This window comes from Eretmochelys imbricata, chromosome 15 (assembly GCF_965152235.1).
Source record: "Eretmochelys imbricata isolate rEreImb1 chromosome 15, rEreImb1.hap1, whole genome shotgun sequence".
Classification (NCBI taxonomy): Eukaryota; Metazoa; Chordata; order Testudines; family Cheloniidae; genus Eretmochelys; species Eretmochelys imbricata.
The window spans coordinates 10102562-10125408 of NC_135586.1; the positions used below are offsets into that span (position 1 = coordinate 10102562).

At 46.7% G+C, this 22847-nt stretch overlaps 1 protein-coding gene across 1 annotated transcript; it reads left to right on the top strand.

The window, feature by feature from the left end:
* The first annotated feature begins 2654 nt into the window (after positions 1-2654).
* TMEM233 (transmembrane protein 233) lies at positions 2655-22592 on the top strand. The gene is made up of 3 exons (XM_077835345.1): positions 2655-2837; positions 18515-18649; positions 22542-22592. The coding sequence occupies exons 1-3, from the start codon at positions 2655-2657 to the stop codon at positions 22590-22592; spliced, it is 369 nt and encodes a 122-aa protein (XP_077691471.1).
* The last annotated feature ends 255 nt before the right edge of the window (positions 22593-22847 follow it).

Sequence of the window (22847 nt, forward strand, 5' to 3'; positions counted from 1 at the left end):
TTTCCCCCTCAACTGTGGGATTCAGGCCCCCCAGAAGGCAGAGAGGCAAAGATTCGCAAAGGGATTGGATCTTTATAGGGATAACAAGGCTATGCAAAATTGTCACAATTAATGGGGATAAAGTGGTGGTAGGGAAATTAAACCTTCAGGGTTTAAGAAGCCAACTTCTCAGGCTTAGAGCTTAGCCTAAGCCAGGGGTCTCAAACAGCAGCCCCCGGGGTTATTTTCTGCTGCCTGCCTGCTCCTCACGGCTCCTCTCCAGCGTTTACGTAGAGCGGCTCCCTGCCTACCCTGCCCCCCACCCCTCAGCTCTGGGAAGTGGCCGGGACCAGGGGGGCACAGGGGTCTGTGTGTTGACCTGGCTGCTCCTCTAGGTACTTCCCCCGAAGCTCCCATTGGCCGCGGTTCCCCATTCCCGGTCAATGGGAGCTTCGGGGGCGGTACCTGGAGGCACGGCCAGGGCAACGCACGCACCCCTGTGCCCCACCCCTCTCCCCCAGGACCCAGCTGCTTCCCGGAGCGGGCGCAGGGGCTGGGGCAGGGCAGGGAGCCTGCCCCGCCCCCCGGTGCACGCTGGGCTGGACCCACCCCCGAACCCTTTCTGCAGCCAAACCCCCTACCCTGAGCCCCCGGCTGCACCCTGCCCCGCCCCCCGAACCCCTTCTGCAGCTAAACCCCCTACCCTGAGCCCCCGGCTGCACCCTGCCCCGCCCCCCGAACCCCTTCTGCAGCCAAACCCCCTACCCTGAGCCCCCGGCTGCACCCTGCCCCGCCCCCCGAACCCCTTCTGCAGCCAAACCCCCTACCCTGAGCCCCCGGCTGCACCCTGCCCCGCCCCCCGAACCCTTTCTGCAGCCAAACCCCCTACCCTGAGCCCCCGGCTGCACCCTGCCCCGCCCCCCGAACCCTTTCTGCAGCCAAACCCCCTACCCTGAGCCCCAGCTGCACCCTGCCCCGCCCCCCCAACCCCTTCTGCAGCCAAACCCCCTACCCTGAGCCCCCGGCTGCACCCTGCCCCGCCCCCCCCAAACCCCTTCTGCAGCCAAACCCCCTACCCTGAGCCCCCGGCTGCACCCTGCCCCGCCCCCCGAACCCCTTCTGCAGCCAAACCCCCTACCCTGAGCCCCCGGCTGCACCCTGCCCCGCCCCCCCGAACCCCTTCTGCAGCCAAACCCCCTACCCTGAGCCCCCGGCTGCACCCTGCCCCGCCCCCCGAACCCCTTCTGCAGCCAAACCCCCTACCCTGAGCCCCAGCTGCACCCTGCCCCGCCCCCCCAAACCCCTTCTGCAGCCAAACCCCCTACCCTGAGCCCCCGGCTGCACCCTGCCCCGCCCCCCGAACCCTTTCTGCAGCCAAACCCCCTACCCTGAGCCCCCGGCTGCACCCTGCCCCGCCCCCCGAACCCTTTCTGCAGCCAAACCCCCTACCCTGAGCCCCAGCTGCACCCTGCCCCGCCCCCCCAAACCCCTTCTGCAGCCAAACCCCCTACCCTGAGCCCCCGGCTGCACCCTGCCCCGCCCCCCGAACCCTTTCTGCAGCCAAACCCCCTACCCTGAGCCCCAGCTGCACCCTGCCCCGCCCCCCCAACCCCTTCTGCAGCCAAACCCCCTACCCTGAGCCCCAGCTGCACCCTGCCCCGCCCCCCCAAACCCCTTCTGCAGCCAAACCCCCTACCCTGAGCCCCTGTCCTAAGCCCCCTGCCGCACCCCACACCCCTGCACCTCGACCCCCTTCCCTGAGCCCCCTGCCGCACCCCAAATCCCCTCCTGCACCCAGAGCCCCCTGATGCACCCTGCACCCCCTGGGGGCAGGGAGGGGGCAGAGCTGGGGTGCAGATTTCAGGGAAGGGGTGGGGTGGGAAGAGGCAGGGCAGGGGCCTCCTGGAAGGGGTGGCGTGGGGGCTGGGCCAGGGCAGCAGGTGGGGGGGGGTGGTCAGTGGTGCGGCCCTCAGGCCAATGTATTAGTCCTCACGGGGCCCTCGCGGTCATTTGCGTGTGGGACCCCCCTGGCCCAAGCCTTAGTGGGGGGCAGCGCGCGGGCTCTGACACCTGCGTCTGAAGCGGCTGGTGCTGGCCAGGGCTGGAGACAGGGGCCCTGACTAGACAGCCCCCGGCTCTGCCCCAGCCCGGCAACGCGCCTGTTTCTCTCCGGCTGCTCCCGCCACGTGCTGCCCGCAGGCGGCTGGCTCCGTCCGACGTTGGGGGCTCCCCGGGAGCCGTTGCCGCCGGCCGGGAAGGCGCCGCCTCAGACCGTGTTTCGGGGGTGGGGGGGAGGGGAAGAGTCCGGGGCTTGTACCGCTTCCCTCATGAGCCCTCAGCGGCTGTCCGCCGCCCTTTCCCCACACGTTCGCCCCCCCCTCATGTGTGTCCCGCCCGGCCCCTGTGTTTACGCCCCCGTGGCCGAGGGCAGGGTCACCACGGGGAGCCGCCCCGCCCCGCCCCGCCTGAGGCGCCGGCTGAGGGGGCGCCGCGCCTGGCCCGGGCGGGCTCTCTTGGCTCCCGCCGCCGGGGGGGGGGCGGGGGAGGAGCGAGGCGCTGGGAGGTCCCGGAGCCCTGCGCTGGCATTTCAGACCCTTCCGCGGAGCTGCCAGCCCGGAGAGCGGAGCCTTTCGCCGAGTCTGCCCCGCGCGCCCCCGCCCCGCCGCCTCCCGCCCATGTCGGAGCCCGCCGCCAGCTCGGAGCTCAAGCGGGCTTTGCACAGCAGCCCCGAGAGCAGCGTCCAGCATGAGCCCCCGCAGGCCGCGCCCATGCCCAAGAGCTACCTGGTCCTCAGCATCTTCTCCTGCTTCTGCCCCGCGTACCCCATCAACATCGTGGCCTTCGTCTTCTCCATCATGGTGAGTGGCCGGGGACAGCCCCTGCCCTGCCCTGCCCTGCCCGCCTCCCGGAGGCAGCTTGCAAATGCCCTTGGCCCTTGCGTCTCCGGGTGGGGGGCGTGATCCCCTGGCACCCACCGTGGGGTAACCCAGCCCGGCGAGAGCCGGCCCTGGGCTGTCCCGCAGCCACGGGCTGAGATCAGCCCCTGCCGGGCTCGGTTTGCTCAGGTCCGCCCTCCTCCCTTTGCTCTGCGAAGCCTTGTCCTAGCTCGGCCCATCTGGGCATCAGGTGGGGGAACTGCTGGGCTGCGACAGAGACGTCCCTTGGCCCGGCCTCTGGCCTTTCCCACTTCAGTGCCTGGGGTGGTGACTATTTCAGTGTCCATTGCAACAACCCCCATCGCACAGTATCCACTCCTCTCCAGTATGCACAGGAGGGGGGCTGCCCCCCGCCCCCCCAACGTGTGCAAACTCTGCAGCTGGCCTCCTAGCTGTAAAACTCTGGGGAGCTCAGATTTGGCTCTACATTTTGTTGCTCAAACCCCTCTCTCGTACAGAGGGAATTCCAACCACAGCAGCATGCCTCCTCCTGTCGGTTCACCTGAACACTTGGCAAAGGATTTGGGTTGGTTGTTTTTTGTTTCTTTTCAGTTTATTCTGCCCTCCCCCCCCCCACACACACACACTGGAAAAACACAATAATGTTCTGGACAAAGTCCGCCTTTGATCTTAAACCTCCCGTCACACTTTACCTCTTTACACCTGCTGAGTAACTGAAGGGGGTAAAATAGGGGAGCACACACCTGCAGGCCTCTCTTTGACCTAGTAGATAAGTGATCTTCTTGCAGTATAGAGTACCGTCTTTATGCTCCTGATCTGTAGAACCAAAGGGTCAGAGCCAGTCTTGCCTTCCCATTAAATTATTCTTAAATACCCAGTCTCTGATCTTGATTAGGGTGACCAGACAGTAAGCGTGAAAAATCGGGACAGAGGGTGGGGGGTAATAGGAAACTATATAAGAAAAAGCCCCAAATATCGAGACTGTCCCTATAAAATAGGGACATCTGGTCACCCTAAGCTTGACTGGCATCGCTATGAGGAGCATGCATGATAAAATACATCAAAGGTTTCTTTCCCTGCCTCCCTCCATACTCCTCTCTAGCTCACTTTCTTCCTCTTGTGTGGGTGAAGCCAGTCTTTTTCTCTTGCACTGAGGAGCTTCCCCCTGTTGGTTGACGGTTCTGTTGTTTTGGAGGAACGGTACCTGCTGTGGAGGGCCTAGGTGGGAAAGGAAGAAGCAATCTCTCTGGTGGCTAGGGCCAATCCCATTGAGGACTTTAAATGTCAGGACAGAGACCTTGAATTGCACTGTAGATTCAGTGGGGAGCCAAGGAGACAGAGCGCAAAGCAATGTGTTCATGGGCAGCTGTGTTAATAAGCAGAAGGGCTCTTGTGTTTTGTGGTACTTGGAGCATTTGGGGGTATGTGGTTTCATTCCTAGATAGGAGTCACCGTGTACAAGCTTGGGGGTCAAAATGCATGAATCTCTGGAGCCTGAACTGTGTCTGATGGGATGGAGTGCATCTTCGGGCCAGTCACAGGGGGAAGTGGGTGGTTTTTTTGCCACCATGTCTCTATGCAATAAAGACGCCAAAAGGACTCCAGGTCTGCAGCCTGACTTGACAATTTGAGGGCAGATGCCCTTGATGGTGGGGGTTGTGCTAGACAGTCAGGTTCTTCCAAGTGCTCCCCTTGTCCACCAGCATCATTGCAGTCCTGCCTGGGGTTAGTTTTTACTCAGCTGGTTTGTTTCCAGACACTAATATTAGCAAGGCCACGAGGAAGCTGTCTCATGGTGCTGCTCACATATGATATAAAGAAGATAGAGATTTGCCGTTCTGAGTTCTGAAGCTTTTTCTTTCTTCAGTTTTGTTGGCAATCCTTCTAAGAATACAGGTCCAGATTCAGTAAGGTACTTGAGCACGTTTACCTTGGAGCACTAGTCCCATTGGAGTCAATGGCACTGTTTTCAATGTTAGGCATGTGTTTAAGTACCTTACTGAGCCAAAACCATTAAGGAGATAATAGTGTCAGTGGCATAAATCAGTATCAGAACCTCATGTTCTCCTGTCAGATAAATGAAAGCTGAAACATTTGTCAGGTCTAAAACATGGAGGCAAAGATGATTCAAATAAAGTCTTCAATGTTCTGTTATCTTGGTCACAAAGTTTTATTCCAATTAACTTTGTCTGTTAAACCAACATTGCAGACGTTTATTCTAACACACCTTTGTGTGTGACAATGATCACAGCAAAGCAGCATTCTGATTGGCAAAGGAACAGCTGTGTTTTTTCTTCAGCCAGTCAACTTTTATAGGTGTGTGATTTTTAGCGGTAAATATGGGCTTTTCTGATTGCCTGACACTAATTTTATTTGCTACAATAATAAGCAAAACAGTAAGTTTGAATTCTTTGGCAATAACCGATGAAAATTAATGCACTGAGTACACTGAGACACAAAGGGCCAATCTTGCAAACCCTTACTCACACAAGGAGTAGTCCCTTAGTAATGCAAGAAGCCCCATTAACTTGGGGCTGTGTGGGTAAAAATTACTTGACTGGTTAATATCTCTAAAAAGATATATGATCAGTAATCTTCCATTATTTAATGGAACTGAGAGGACAAACATATTTGTATATTGCATCTCTTTTCGTCAATGAGGCTGCAAAGCTCAGTAAAAAGTAAACCTATTCATATATATGTACCCAAATGATTACATGTGTACAATGTGTATCAAAACACACTAATCCAAAACAAATCAGAAATCACATTTTGATTCTTAAATTTGATAATTAGTTAAAGTAGACTTTCCAAGGTGGTCTTGACTACCAAGCCTTTCAGAGATGAAAGGCATTGGCTATAGTCGTATTTCACCAGGTAGATATTTTCTTTGTTTTTGACAATCTATACCACATAATCTCTTTCTTGATTTAAGAAGACCTATCTTTGATGGTATGTGACATCCTTTTTGTCTGTGGATGTTCTGGGTACTATATAAATATAAAAGAACAAGAATTTACTGTGCTGGTTCATGAACATCAATTTGCTATAATTGTGCGTTCACTAAAGTCAATGTGTAACAGCCAAGAGCCGAATGTGGCTCATGGACGCCTAAGGTGATCTTCACAGCACCCTGCACCCTGTATGCAGATGCCCGTGCTCACATCCCAGTTTAAGATCAAGCAGGCTTTTGTAGGCAGGCTCAAATAAATTTCTCCATGGGATGTGTAGAAACAGTTGTGGGAAGGGCACTTCCTGAATGCTGGACGGTCCTTGCAACTTTTAACCACCCTCTCCCTTTGTCTTCATATCACCACCAGCCAGAACCTCTCCTGTTTTACAAAGACAACCTGTCCTGTCCAAGCTTCTCTTGACAGAGCCCCATAGAGCTTCAACTCCCAGAACCACCCCACCCAACCAGACACCAAGTTCTGGATTGGAACCTGTTACGCTTGCACTGTCACCTCTCCTGGCGTTGGTACCCTTTATCTCACAAATGTTTTTCAGAATCTCTGAGCATTTCCATTCATATCCATGTGGTGTGTTTTATTTTTCACAGAAGATGCCTAACTATACACACTGCAGAGATAACCAAATAGCCTGCTACCTCAGAAAAGACTTCAGCGCATATATAAAATGTAGGAGATATATAAAATGTATGCTCACTTTCAGAACCCATAATGGGCCTGATCCTGATCCCATCAAAACCAATAGCAAAACTCCCACTAACTTCAAGAGGAGAAGGACTGCGCCCAGTATCTGTCATGTCCTTCCAACATGCTTGTGATATGCTGACCCAAAATACGGTTCACACCAAAGGTATCATCTAACCCATCGGCAGGATTAAATGACAGATTTATTTTCTATCTTCTGCTGTCTCACATGTTATCGTCTACGCAATTCATGTACTGTAATGGGTTTCTGATCCTTTTTTCCCTTGCTTTTGCTGACCTTTCCACCCTCCCCACTATTGGGGCTCCAGTCTTATCCATTTTACATCTTATTTCCTTGAGTATTTCTGAATGGACCTTTCCACCCATCCTAATTATTTTTCTCTCTTCCTTATTCCTTGCCTCCTTTGTAGAACTCATGATTACACGAGATCAGTGAATCCAAGAGGATGAGGTTGTGGCACTATAATGCTGGAGGTGCTGTCTTTTGGATAAGCTGTAAAACTGAGGTCCTGGTTACTCGAGGTCATTAAAGATTGCTTGGCATTTTTTTTTTTTTTTGCAAGAGTAGAAGTGTTTACCCCAATGTTCAGGCCAAACTTCATACTTGAGCGATTACATTCTCCCCAACTGTATTCCCTGACAACTCCGATTGGATATTTGTATTCTTCTTTCCCTTGTGCTTTAAGCTGTTGTGTCATGTTGCTGTGCGGTGTTAAACCATTGATGTGTTCCACCCCATATTCAGCTGTTTTATAATGCTGGATGAAGTGATTTCTATGTATCCCCGACCAACCTCATAGCGGTGTTGGATTTTAAATTAATTGATGTGTGAGAGCTCCTTGGATGAAAGATTCCACAGAAGTGGAAAGTACAATTATAATTATTCTCCAGTGTCTTCCTCAGATTCCTACCTCGTTCTTTTCTTTACGCCATATCCTGAGCCCATTGATTTCATTGAGCTCGGATCAGACTCTGTGCCTCCTCCTTTAGAGATCTATCCTGAAGAAGATCACCTGGTCCAGGTGCCATTGCTAATTTTGTGCCTGGTTCTGCTCCCGCTGCAGTCAATGGTGAGCCGCCTATTGGCTTCAGCAGGACCAAGGTTGGGCCCTTTATGTTAACCCTCGTTGTCCACTGCTGACAACTCGGCTTCAGCTCTTTTGTTTTAGTGGAGCAGCGAGGCACCGTGGCAACCTCCGTGTGGTTTTATATTTGCAGTGGCATCTCAAGAGCTACTTCTCATCAACTCGTGGACTTTAAGGTCAGAAGGGACCATCAAGGTCATCTAGTCTGACCTCCTGCACATTGCAGGGCTCAACCTCACCCACCCATTCCTATAATAGACCCCTAACTGCTAGCTGAGTTATTGGAGTCCTCAAGTCATGATTTAAAGACTTCAAGTTGCCACTGCTCTCTGTGGGGGGTGGGTATTATTGATGGGACAGGATGAATCCTTCACACAGGGTGGGCAGCTGACCTACAGACTCCAGAACTCAAGGTATGAGGCTCATAATGGCAACTTATTGGACTCCAAGTCCAGCATTGCTGCAGCTGGCTGGCTCTTGTCTGCTGGTACAATACTTTTCTTGAGCAGAGGCATTGCACGAGGTCCATAGAAGAGGTGGTGGGAGTGTGGAAGCAAAATGATGGAAGTTGCTCTCTGAAGCAGGTCCTTCCCCACTCCGTGGTTTTAAAGCACTGGTAGAAGTGTTTGTTCTGGTCAGCGGCGCGAGGAACGTTCACTAGCATTTCCTTGCATGTGACATTATTCCCTTTGGAAGGTTTATTTGGGAACATCAAAAGGACGTGTTATTTAAAAAGTAGCTAATAGCTAATTATGTGCTAGGGCGCCTAGAGCCTTGTATAGGCAGGCATGGGAGGGGTTGTTACTTTAATTTAAATAACTAACTAACAATGCTTGGCAGCTATACTGAAGCACATCTGCCCTTGCTGTTAGCTTTACCCACGAGAGATATTTTTCTTTAATATAGTCAGTCCATCCCTGCAAACACCGAAGTGAAAGAGTGGTGGGGAGCTGTACCAGTGGTGTAGAGTGGCTTACTCATTCCTGTGTGCCCAGCTTGCTAATATGGGATGGAAGGAAGATGAAGCCAGCTCTCCTCTCACTCCCTGGCCCTCTCTGCTCCCTCCCTACCCATTTGTTCATGGTTTGGTAGCACTGGGCAAGTATGTCTTGCTCACCTCCTCTTAACCAGAGTCAGTCTGAGCAGGAGAGCACAGGGAGCCTCGCTCCCCTGCAAAGGCGGGGAAGGGCTCTGCCAATCTGGCCTACAGGGAGCACAGACTGCCTTCAAGTAAGTCAGCTAAGAGGCTGTTAAGGTTCATAAGTGTAGCAGAGAGGCTGACTTCTAGGGTATTTGCCATCTGTAAAATGCTGAGGGTTCTCTAGTCTGTTTTACTTTGCAATGAACAGTCAGATTTCAGTCTAAGGAACTATGAGCAAGCACTGTACAGTGGAAATGCTTAACAGTAAAAGCAACTTAAAATGAATAAAAACCTTAGGGCTCAATCCTGCTACCTTCTACGCCCATGAGTGCAGGACGGCCAGTTAGGGAACAGAGGAACTCTTGTATGAATAAATGAGTGAGTAGTCCTGACTCACATGAATAGAGCTGCTAACACCAGTGGGGCTGCTGAAATATACAAGAGTTTGCAGAACCAGGCCTCTAATTCGTTTGACTTAAAAATGACCAAGAGAAGAGGAATTTGAGAGATTTCATAAGGAATTAGACTGAAAGTGGCTGTGATTTGCTATTGAAACTAGATAAAGACTAAGAGGTTAAGCACAGATCAACATATTACCCTAGACATAGTAGTTAGCCCTAGAAATAAGATTGGGGTTGGGTTGGTTTAGTTCTATAACAGCTGAAGGTGTCCTAGGGGTGGAGAACCAAGGGCTTGATCCACAGCTCTTTGAAGTCAGTGAAAGACTCTCATTGATTTCTGTGGGCTTTAAGATTGTCCCGCCCATATATCCATTTTATCCTTGAATAATATCTGCTTAATGCTGTTTAATATAAGCCTCCTGACAAAGGAGCCTCTCTCCTGCTGCTCTCTCTTAAATCTGGTGCTTGCCCCTTCATGCTAATTGCCTTCTCCTCACCCATGGATTTTTATTAAAATAACACTATTCCAATAGCATTACTTATTGAAGTATGCAGTATGAATTATTTATCCATCCAGTGCCCATGCAGATCACTTTGAAGCACTCCTTCATGCTTCCAAAATACATTAGAATAGTTCTACAGAGCCACAACTTATAGCTCCCTGCCTTGCCAAAAGCTTCACTTCAGCCTGCATAATGTGTTCAACAGGGAATAATTATGCCAGAAGTAACAAACTGCTCTAAGAGTAGGATGAAGTTTTTATTTTCCCCTTAGGAATTGGGGCCTTTTTTGCAAGTAGCAGACAAAATCCAACCTGACAACTTTAAAAATAATAACCGTTATGTTTTGTACTTCTGTCGCATCTTCCAGTTGAGGATCTCAAATCACTTTAAAAACGCTAAGATATTAAGCCTTACCCTTGTGAGGTAAGTAAGTAAACATTATTAGACTCATGTTGCAGATGGATACAAGACATTAAGTGACTTACCCAAGGGCATCTTCAAAGTCATGGGCAGAGACCAAAATAGAACTCAGCATCCCCAACTCCCAGTCCTTTGTTCCAACCCTAGGATCTTCCCTTCCATATAAACTGCTTTTAATTTAGCCTCAAGAGTGTAATTTGAGAGAAACTGAGATTTCTTTTGCTAACATAAAAGAGTGACAAAGTTAGTTCCTTGTTTCACTTTACCATCCCCTTGTCTCCCCTGCTGTCCATCTAAATAGCATAGCAAGCCAAACTCTGCTTGCTCTGCTCATGCAGATAGTCCTGGTAAAGTCATTGGAATAACTGCTTGAGTAGATAAGCAAGATTTTGACCAACATGACATAATAATAGAGGGACCTCTTAGTGAAGCACCAAACAGGTGCTAATTTAAAGACAGATAGAGTGGCCATTTCCCCACTTGGGCAGAATAGCCGAGTCTCATGACATATCGCTGCTTTTCTGCCAGAATGATCAGTTGGGCTGGTTTCTGTTAGTTGAAGGCAAGTAACCGGAGTGCCATAGCTCATCTCTCACCAGCTATTTCCAAAGTGACTTTCATACATCCGATTTGACTTTTGCTCCTGTGGAATGAAGAGTGGGTGTCCAGCTATTGTTAGAACAGATGAGAACTTCTGAAGCGGTTGGAAAAATCAATCCACTCTTGCTGAGTAAACCGTGAACTTTTTCTACATGGGCTTTGGAGGCTGCCATCCACGGCCCCGTACACAGGGAAGATGTGAACTCACAGGGCTGAACTGTGGCTTTAGGCTGCAGTCTGGCCTGGAAGGCACCGCAGATGCCACATGTCTAGTGGGAACTCCCAGATATTTTGTGCCTGAGGGAGAGACGGATGACTAGCACCCAGGTTGTAGGGAGGAGCAGAGTCACTTCTACACCCCTTGAGAGGACTACGTGCAACTTTTCCCACTGCTGGGTAGTGCAAAGGGCTTAGGGTCAGCACCCCATTTGGTCTTTATGGGTTTAGTTCTGCCACCCATGGGAATCAGAGGGGCTACTCAGTGAGTAATGAATGTACTATTTGATGTGAGTAAGGGTGATGGGCTCTGGCACTAAGGGAGCACAAGGACCTGAATGGTGTCTGCCCCTTGCACCTAGATACAAGAAGGGAGGCTCCTTAGAAGAGCTGTTTGGAAATGTTACAATGGCATGTTTTTCTGCTGGAAAATGTCAATTCATCAAAGTGAAACGTTTCCTGGGAGCATGGTGATTTAGCTGAAGTTTCATTTTAAAAAACCCAACACAAAATTCAGCTAATGTTGCCAGGATCTGGTTTGACGTTTCTGGAGAGGAATGCTTTGACTTTTTGTCTAGAAATGACGTTTTGTTTCAAAATATATTGTATGGTGGGTTTTTTTTTTTGTTTTTTTTAATGTCCAGTCAGGACGAAATGTTTTGATTGACCCAACATGAGAAAAAATGTTATAATTTTGTTTTGCAGACAGTGGAATGAAAAAGAGAAAATGAGCTTGCAGAATAAACAGTCCACCCAGCTGTTTTCCTTACACTCTCACTAATCCTGGCACACCTACACAAGGCCAAGCATAATCTGGTCCATAAGGTCAAATTCCTCCTCCTCCCTAGTTGAATTCCTCTGCATTCAGAGACGTTACATCATCGATGAATTTGGCCCATAAAGCTTGGCCCGTTCACTAATAAACAGAGCATATACGGTGTCTGGCAGATGATAGCCCCTAATTATGTTGCTCTGATTCTAATGCTGACTGCTGCTAAATCGATCCAAGATTAAACATCAGGTCCTGGGGGAGCGAAGGCTCTGCAGTAATATCTGGTACCGTTCTAATTGCACTTCAGTAGCCTGAGAGCCTTTGCATGGAACAGGAGACAAGCTACCTAGTAAAGGTGTTCTGGGTTAGTCACGGAAATGTTTTCTGACCCTGTCAGATGGACACCCAAATTCAATCTGAATTAAGATTGAGAGTGCATATCAGTACACTGAAGGTAAAAATTATTTAAAAATAAAAAGAATGGGAGGAACAGAAAATTAAAAGAAATGCAGACTTTTGAATGCCCAGTAAGTCACTCAACCTTAACTGGTGCCACCAGCACCATCGTAAGAAGAAAACAAACACTGCAATACCTGATCTTCAAACCGTCATGGGCCTATCTCATCACTGACCACAAAGACTGATGTGTACTGTGGTTACCCTAGCTCCAGCCTTCTTTGCAGTTGTGCGCAATCCATAGCAAAAGGTATACTTTATAAATTCCCTGTAAGACAAATAGCATGCTGAAGGCCATCATTCTCCATGCTTCACTGAGGGCCTTATCCAAAGCCCATTGAAGACTCTTTCCATTGCCTGCATAGGGCTCTGGAAAAGATCCTCAGATGCCATGGGTCATAATTGTGACCCAAGTGTCGTTAGGCACAAAGTAGTGCTTCTTAGGCCCAGATCATGACATTACATTTTTTTTTACATAAAACAACAAATGTCAGTATGGAGCTTAATTGTCAGATTTAGGATCAGAGATGTGTTTATGAAACTTTACTGTGGTGGGAATGTGTGTTGGTGTGTGCTTTAAGGCACTGTAGTTGAGCCAGGCAAACACATCCTCCTGAATGTGACAATCTTTAGGAAAATGACTGGATTCTGGAGTTCCTAATTCACCAGTGAATGACTTCTTTTATACGCTGTCTAGTGTCTCAAATTTGATCCTGTGCACTACATCTCACTAAGCTCTTTCAAGTAAACCCCCATCTGAAATCTCCCAGGCGAATCATTTTGAACTAGGACACGGCAAAAAGCATTAGAAGAATTTTCAAACTGTGAAGGTTTCAGAGTAACAGCCGTGTTAGTCTGTATTCGCAAAAAGAAAAAGAGTACTTGTGGCACCTTAGAGACTAACCAATTTATTTGAGCATAAGCTTTCGTGAGCTACAGCTCACTTCATCGGATGCAATAAATTGGTTAGTCTCTAAGGTGCCACAAGTACTCCTTTTCTTTTTGCAAACTGTGAAGGACACTTATTTTTTCCCTCAGTCCTACTGCTTTAAATCCACTTGTCGGAATGATATCAAATTAGGTTAAAAACTACTGGCTGCTGGCCACAAAACACACATACGAGTAAAAGTATTTTTACTGGGAATTTTACAGTGTGTGTGTTGGGGGGTGGACACTGAGCTTTCCGTGGAAAAATGCACATAATTGGGCTTTCCGCCTTATCTACAGAACAGCTGCTATAATTAAATAAGTGGCTACGAAATCATGGCACTGTGTATATGTGTGTGTGTATTTAGAAAAGCTGGACGAGCACAAGTCCATGGGGCCGGATGTGTTGCATCCGAGAGTGCTAAAGGAGTTGGCGGATGTGATTGCAGAGCCATTGGCCATTATCTTTGAAAACTCATGGTGATCGGGGGAGGTCCCAGATGACTGGAAAAAGGCTAATGTAGTGCCCATCTTTAAAAAAGGGAAGAAGGAGGATCCTGGGAACTACAGGACAGTCAGCCTCACCTCAGTCCCTGGAAAAATCATGGAGCAGGTCCTCAAGGAATCAACTCTGAAGCACTTAGAGGAGAGGAAAGTGATCAGGAACAGTCAGCATGGATTCACCGAGGGCAAGTCATGCCTGACTAATCTAATTGCCTTCTATGATGAGATAACTGGTTCTGTGGATGAAGGGAAAGCAGTGGATGTGTTGTTCCTTGACTTTAGCAAAGCTTTTGACATGGACTCCCACAGTATTCTTGCCAGCAAGTTAAAGAAGTATGGGCTGGATGAATGGACTATAAGGTGGCTAGAAAGCAGGCTAGATCGTTGGGCTCAATGGGTAGTGATCAATGGCTCCATGTCTAGTTGGCAGCCGGTATCAAGTGGAGTGCCCCAGGGGTCAGTCCTGGGGCCGGTTTTGTTCAATATCTTCATAAATGATCTGGGGGATGGTGTGGATTGCACCTTCAGCAAGTTTGCAGATGACACTAAACTGGGAGGAGTGGTAGATACGCTGGAGGGTAGGGATAGGATACAGAGGGACCTAGACAAATTGGAGGATTGGGCCAAAAGAAATCTGATGAGGTTCAGCAAGGACAAGTGCAGAGTCCTGCACTTAGGACGGAAGAATCCAATGCACCACTACAGACTAGGGACCGAATGGCTCGGCAGCAGTTCTGCAGAAAAGGACCTAGGGGTTACAGTGGACGAGAAGTTGGATATGAGTCAACAGTGTGCCCTTGTTGCCAAGAAGGCCAATGGCATTTTGGGATGTATAAGTAGGGGCATCGCCAGCAGATCGAGGGACATGATCGTTCCCCTCTATTCGACATTGGTGAGGCCTCATCTGGAGTACTGTGTCCAGTTTTGGGCCCCACACTACAAGAAGGATGTGGAAAAATTGGAAAGAGTCCAGCGGAGGGCAACAAAAATGATGAGGGGACTGGAACACATGACTTATGAGGAGAGGCTGAGGGAACTGGGGATGTTTAGTCTTCAGAAGAGAAGAATGAGGGGGGATTTGATAGCTGCTTTCAACTACCTGAAAGGGGGTTCCAAAGAGGATGGATCTAGACTGTTCTCAGTGGTAGCAGATGACAGAACAAGGAGTAATGGTCTCAAATTCCAGTGGGGGAGATTTAGGTTGGATATTGGGAAAAACTTTTTCACTACGAGGGTGGTGAAACACTGGAATGCGTTATCTAGGGAGGTGGTGGAATCTCCTTCCCTAGAAGTTTTTAAGGTCAGGCTTGACAAAGCCCTGGCTGGGATGATTTAGTTGGGGTTTGGTCCTGCTTTGAGCAGGGGGTTGGACTAGATGACCTCCTGAGGTCCCTTCCAACCCTGAGATTCTATGATTCTGTGATACATGTGTGTGTATAAAATATAAACAGACTATTATTATGGCATAACTTTCAGAGTACTATGGATTTGTATTATGTTAATCATTAATAATATGCAGTGCTTTACAAAAACCTAAACGCGCAAAGTCCCTGCGCAATAAGTTTCCTCTCAAATTCCTATTATTGTGCTATATTAGCTCTCTTTGCTTTGCCTATCCCATTAATACCACAATTAATACTTCAGAATTTGGCTTTGAAAAATCAACACTGGAAAAAAGTCAGAAATTGGCAAGGTTCATTTAAGGCATTTCAGACAGGTTCACCTCTTGTTCATGCTGCTGGCTATAAATAACAGTCCATTTCTCTCCCTGTTCATGTTCTCTTCGCATTTCAGTTCTTGTCACAGACAAGGTAAGTGTCACAATAACCTGTAACAGTCAATGTTGATGAGAAAAGGTGAAAATAGGAGACAAAAAGACAAACAAAAAGATCTACTGATATAACTCAAGCACTGCTAAAATCATGGCTGATAAACGAAAGACGTGTGGGACTGGAAATTAGTGAACCAAAATTGGTGTGTCGGAAATTAGGCCTTTGGTGGACACAGTAATGAGGGGATGGGCTATTTCACCAATCACTCCCTTTTGGGGTATGTAAAAATAAAAGAAGAGACTTTGAGGGGAAAATATAGACAGACGGATGGAAACGCTGGCTGACTGAAAGAAGGGGAAGGAGCAAGCTTCACCACCATGGCTGCCACCCCCACCATTTCCTGGGGAAACTGGAGGACCTTTGTCATCCTGATCCTGAAAGATGGCCTGACGAGACAGAGCCAAGAGAAAGGCACCCAGATGGCATTTCCACCTCCACCAGCCCCGACTAAATCCTTTCTACTGCCTGGGATGTAAGGCTTCGTCATATACCCCTCCACTCACCCCATGTGTCCTTTTCCTTCCCCCATCTTATTTCTCTCTTTCCGGTCCCTCTCCTTTCTCCTTCAGTCTAATAAGAGTCTGGCTTAGCCAGCCAAATCTGTGTATTTCGCAACCCTGCTGCAAGCCTATGACCAACGAGGAAACTTTGAAAGCAGTGCCCTGAGCAGCCCGATACTGGCCCAAGTTTACGCAAGTTCAGAGTGGCTAATGAGACAATTTGCTGGGCCTGTGTTTTTCCAGCAGTGAGGTGGCAAGTGAGAATCAATACCAGAGAGAAGCTGCATTTTCTACTTGTGCTGTTCATTTCTTTCGCCTGTTGTGTGCGATTGCCTTGTCGGTTAGGAAACAGTATTGAATTCTAACAACAACAGCTCCAGTCCATTTCAGTTCACTTCTTCTCTTTTCCCCAAGAGGACTGTTATTGCCAGCTTTAGTACCATCTAAGAGTCTGTGAAATGGCAGGGGGGGTTCATTCTAAAGCCTCTCTCCAGCTAAAGGAAAAGGGAACAAGGGATGCTGTTAAAATCGGAGGCTTCCTTAATACTTTACATTTCAAATTCTTGAATTGTTTCCCCTTCTTTTTTCTCAAAAAGAAAAGGAGTACTTGTGGCACCTTAGAGACTAACCAATTTATTTGAGCATAAGCTTTCGTGAGCTACAGCTCACTTCATCGGATGCATACTGTGGAAACTGCAGAAGACATTATATACACAGAGACCATGAAACAATACCTCCTCCCACCCCACTCTCCTGCTGGTAATAGCTTATCTAAAGTGACCACTCTCTTTACAATGTGTATGATAATCAAGGTGGGCCATTTCCAGCACAAATCCAGGTTTTCTCACCCTGAGAAATCCAGGTGAGAAAACCTGGATTTGTGCTGGAAATGGCCCACCTTGATTATCATACACATTGTAAAGAGAGTGGTCACTTTGGATGGGCTATTACCAGCAGGAGAGTGAGTTTGTTGGGGGTGGGGGCGGAGGGTGAGAAAACCTGCATTTGTGCTGGAAATGGCCCAACTTGATTATCATACACATTGTAAGGAGAGTGATCACTTTAGATAAGCTATTACCAACAGGAGAGTGGGGTGGGAGGAGGTATTGTTTCATGGTGGGTCTGGAACACATGACTTATGAGGAGAGGCTGAGGGAACTGGGATTGTTCAGTCTACGGAAGAGAAGAATGAGCGGGGATTTGATAGCTGCTTTTAACTACCTGAAAGGTGGATCCAAAGAGGATGGATCTAGACTATTCTCAGTGATAGCAGATGACAGGACAAGGAGTAATGGTCTCAAGTTGCAGTGGGGGAGATTTAGGTTGGATATTAGGAAAAACTTTTTCACTAGGAGGGTGGTGAAACACAGGAATGGGTTACCTAGGGAGGTGGTGGAATCCCCTTCCTTAGAAGTTTTTAAGATCAGGCTTGACAAAGTCCTGGCTGGGATGATTTAGTTGGGATTGGTCCTGCTCTGGGCAGGGGGTTGGACTAGATGGCCTCCAGAGGTCCCTTCCAACTCTGTTATTCTATGATTCTATGATTCTATGGTCTCTGTGTATATAATGTCTTCTGCAGTTTCCACAGTATGCATCCGATGAAGTGAGCTGTAGCTCACGAAAGCTTATGCTCAAATAAATTGGTTAGTCTCTAAGGTGCCACAAGTACTCCTTTTCTTTTTGCGAATACAGACTAACACGGCTGTTACTCTGAAACCTTCTTTTTTCTGTATCTTTAAAAAAGGGTGACAAAGATTTTTACTGGTGTGTTTGCCATGGTACTAAGCAGGCTGAGGTCTCTGTGTAACCAGACCTTGTTTAAAACTGCGTAAGTCTGGACAGTGACAGGGTCATGTTAACACCTTTGACTCTTTGGGCCCATTTATTCCATCTAACGTAATACAACCGGCGTAAATAACACATGAGATTGCTTGGTTTTCTTTTAGCTTTTAGGGTTTTTTCACTGCTAATGAAACAGCCAATTTCTGCTCACATGTAAATCATAATTCATATAAAGCTGAAAAAAAGGTTTTTCTAGGATTGTGCAAGTCAGTAACGCATGGGAATGAGTGTGAGGAGAGTTGATTCAGCAATCCTTATGTTGATGACTTCAGTGGGGCTACTCTTTGTAGTAAAGGCTTGTCTGCCTGGGGAGTTATTCTGGACTAGATGTTCCTGCTTAACTATTCCTGATTAACTCCATGTGTTGTTCTAGAATAAGAGTGCCTTATTCAAAATTAATTTAATCCATTTTGGCATCCACACATGGAGTTAATCAGGAATAATTAATCCACTTTGAATTTACATGCTAATTTATTCCAGATTATTTTTTATGTGTAGACAAGACCTGAGAGCTGCATAATTGAAACCTAAAGTAGTCAAGAATAAGCCCTGAAATTTTGTGAAAATAGAAACTGGAAACCAGAATCCCTTGTTACAATGAACCTCACTTAGTACAGATATGTGTTCTAAAAATAATGCTCAGTATTCTGAAGTCTTGTATATTGTCCCAAAATGCAGGGCACTAAACTTTTAGTGAACTCCATTGGACTGAGGGGTGGATTGAGTTGTTTAACAATAATCACAAACTCTGTTTCTGTTCTGCAGGCTTTAAATAGTTATAGTCGAGGAGACATAGAAGGATCAAGAAGACTGGGTCGCAATGCACTCTGGGTTGCTGTTGCATCAATCATGATTGGCCTTCTGATTATTGGGATCTATTGTGTAGTTCACTTCACAACGGTAAGCAAAGTTTGGTCATTTCCAATACAAGTAGCTCTTCCTTGAACAAGAGCTTCATTATAAGAGATTGACAACTATGACAGACTGATACTATTCATAGTGTTGTGTTATAATTCAAGGGTTCACTCTCATTAACTAAAAGAGCAATTTTTGCATTATTTCTTATTTAGAAGTAAAAGGAGGTAGTGTTGTCTGGTGGTTAGAGCAGAGGACTGACTGACTAGGCATACTGGGATCTCCTCCAGCCTTTGCAACTCACTGACTGTGTACCTTGGGAAAGTCACTTATTGCTCTATTCCTCAGTTTCCCTACCTGTAAAATGAAGTGTATGGATCTCCTCAGATGCAAAATTCTAGTGTGTATAAATACCAAATTTCAGGATCAGAAAAGAGACACAGGATCTATTGTAACATTGCCAAACAGGAGAAGAGATGTGATTACTGATTCATTTTTTGGTATTAACTAGCAATAATCATGCCAAAAAGCAACCTCCTTATTCTCATTGCCTTGCTATTTGTGAAAGTTGTCCACACACAGTGCTATGTACATATGATCAGATTTTATCTTTTTTGTAGCCCTGGAGGAGAAACAAGTGCTTTTTTGTTTCTCTAAAATGATTTATCAGAGGACACGTTGATAATGAAAACAGGACAAAAATAATTAGGACAACAATATATTCTCTTCAGGCTGTGCAATATGTTCTTTTCTCTTTAGCAATGTGCATTCCACACAGTTAAATCCATTTATTAGCATCTAACCTCTACAGAACCCCTTCCTTCCCTATAGCGTCCAAAATGCTTTACAATCTAATGTACAACGTGTAAAGAGAGAGCACCTCAGCCACCATTGAAATGCAGCCATCTCTGGGGAGTGGAATGCCGTGGCTGTTTAACAGTGCACAACCGCTTCAGACAGAACAATGACTTCAGGGACAAGTTAAAGAAATAGGCTGCAATTACATAGGAGGCTGGACACAGCACACCTATGTTTATGAAAAGTGCCATGAGGTCAGGGACTTAGCTGTCTAGCTCACTGGAAGTAGAGAACCTCCAGTAGCTCAGTGCCCTTTAGCAGTATGCCAAGAGATTGATTCTTGTACTGACTCAAAGCCAAGAGTTTCCTTAGAGGTCTCCTGTCCAAATAGTAGCCCAATCTTGCCTTGCTTTGCTTGAAATCTGATAGGATCACAGACCAAGGCGGTAGGGTTCACTGGGCTCCCCCGCTCTCTTACTGCCCAGCCTCTCCATTTCTTTTCCTTCTCTCGTTCATCTCTGAGGAATCCTTTGACTGGGGCAGTAGCTCTCCCTCTTCTTGTGTAATGAGAATGTGCAAACAGGCGCACCCAACTGACTTTTTCCGATATCTGCGTGATATGCCACTTTTTCTTCATGAGCTCTCATGGGATAAGAGGGAAGGTCCTCTCATGGATTGGTAACTGATTAAAAGATAGGAAACAAAGGGTAGGTAAATAAATGGTCAGTTTTCAGAATGGAGAGAGGTAAATAGTGGTGTCACATAGGGGTCTGTACTGGGCCCAATCCTATTCAACATATTCATAAGAGATCTGGAAAAAGGGGTGTCAAGGTTCCTTCCCCACTCTGAACTCTAGGGTACAGATGTGGGGACCTGCATGAAAGACCCCCTAAGCTTATTCTTACCAGCTTAGGTTAAAAACTTCCCCAAGTTTTTAACCTAAGTTAACAAACTTTGCCTTGGCCTTGAACCGTATGCTGCCACCACCAAGTGTTTTAAACAAAGAACAGGGAAAGAGCCCACTTGGAGATGTCTTCCCCCAAAATATCCCCCCAAGCCCTATACCCCCTTTCCTGGGGAAGGTTTGATGATAATCCTTACCAATTGGTACAGGTGAACACAGACCCAAACCCTTGGATCTTAAGAAGAATGAAAAATCAATCCGGTTCTTAAAAGAAGAATTTTAATTAAAGAAAAGGTAAAAGAATCACCTCTGTAAAATCAGGATGGTAAATACCTTCCAGGGTAATCAGATTCAAAACATAGAGAATCCCTCTAGGCAAAACCTTAAGTTACAAAAAGACTCAAAAACAGGAATATACATTCCCTCCAGCACAGCTTATTTTACCAGCCATTAAACAAAAGACAATCTAACACATTTTCTAGCTAGATTACTTACTCACTTTACAGGAGTTGTAAGGCTGCATACCTGATCTGTTCCCGGCAAAAGCATCACACAAAACAAACCATTTGTCCCCCACCCCGATTTGAAAGTATCTTGTCCCCTCATTGGTCATTTTGGGTCAGGTGCCAACGAGGTTACCGTAGCTTCTTAACCCTTTACAGGTGAAAGGGTTTTGTCTCTGGTCAGGAGGAATTTTATAGCACTGTATACAGAAAGGTGGTTACCCTTCCCTTTATTTTTATGACAAGGGGGTAAACTGTGAGGTGGCAAAATTTGCAGATGATACAAAACTAGTCAAGATAGTTAAGTCCCAGGTACACTGCGAAGAGCTACAAAAGGATCTCTCAGAACTGGATGACTGGGCAACAAAATGGCAGATGACATTTAATGTTGATAAATGCAAAGTAGTGCACATTGGAAAACATTATCCCAACTATACATATAAAATGATGGGGTCTAAATTAGCTGTTACCACTCAAGAAAGAGATTTTGGAGTCATTGAGGATAGTTCTCTGAAAACATCCACTTAATGTGCAGCAGCAGTTTAAAAAAAAAAAAGGGGTGGGGGGCAAACAGAATGTTGGGAATCATTAAGAAAGGGATAGATATCATGTTGCCTCTATATAAATCCATGGTACACCCACATCTTGAATACTGCATGCAGATGTGGTTGCCCCATCTCAAAAAAGATATATTGGACTGGGAAGAAGTACAGAAAAGCGCAACAAAAATTATTAGGGGTATGGAACAGCTGCCGTATGAGGAGAGACTAATAAGACTGGGACTTTTCAGCTTGGAAAAGAGACAACTAAGGGGAGATATAATAGAGGTCTATTAAATCCATGACTGGTGTGGAGAAAGTAAATAAGGAAGTGTTATTTACTCCTTCTCAGAACACAAGAACTCGGGGCTGCCAAATGGAATTAATAGGCAGCAAGTTTAAAACAAACAAAAGAAAGTATTTTTTTCACACAGTGCACAGTCAACCTGTGGAACTCCTTGCCAGAAGACTTTGTGAAGGCCAAGACTATAACAGGGTTCAAAAAAGAATTAGATAAATTCATAGAGGATAGGTCCATCAATGGCTATTAGCCAGGATGGACAGGGATGGTGTCCCTAGCCTCTGTTTGCCAGCAGCTGGGAATGGGCGACGGGATGGATCACTTGATGATTGCCTGCTCTTTTCATTCCCTCTGGGGCATCTGGCATTGGTTACTGTTGGAAGACAGGATACTGGGCTAAATGGACCTTTGGTCTGACCCAGTATGGCCTTTCTTATATTCTTCACTTCCCAGTCTTCATTTCCTAGTGTGAAAACCTCTAATCTCTCTCCAGTAGAAGTCTTCCTGTGCATCTACTAATTCTTGTTGCCTTTCTTTGGACCATTTCTATTTAACACTAAATGCTTTTCAAGATGAGGGTGCCCACAGTGTTTCAGTGGAGAGTGTAACATTGATATAAATAATGGCATTATAATATTCTCCATATTATCTGTCTCACTCTTAATCCATCCAAACACCTGGGGCCTGATTATCATTTACACCAGGGCCACTTTACATTGGTAGTGGAAAAGGACCTGTGTGGGAAAACTGCTTTTATACTGACTTTAAGGCCCCTTTACATTGGTGCAAAGTAGCCTGGTGTTTGCTTTATTTGACGACTGCTGCTGTGCGTGGAGTAGATGTATTCACTGAGCTGTGTACTATGACGTGTGTACTGTTTTTTTTCTGACAGGATATAGTGAATAGAAAAACCTGGACCAGCAGCATGTACAAGCAGCATTAACTTGTGTTTATCAACACTGAATTCCACCTGCTGTCATGTTATCCCATCATCAGTCATTGCTAGCTCCCTCTTAAGTTTCTCAGTCTTGTCAAGACTTGACTAGCCTAAATGATTTTGGTCACTGGTAAACTTTGCCCCCTTACAGTTCATCTCCTTTCCAGGTAACTAATAAAAATATTTAGTAACAAGTCTCATTATGGATCCTTTGGGCCACCCCACAATTAACCTCCTGGAAAATTCGTCCTCTTTGTTTAT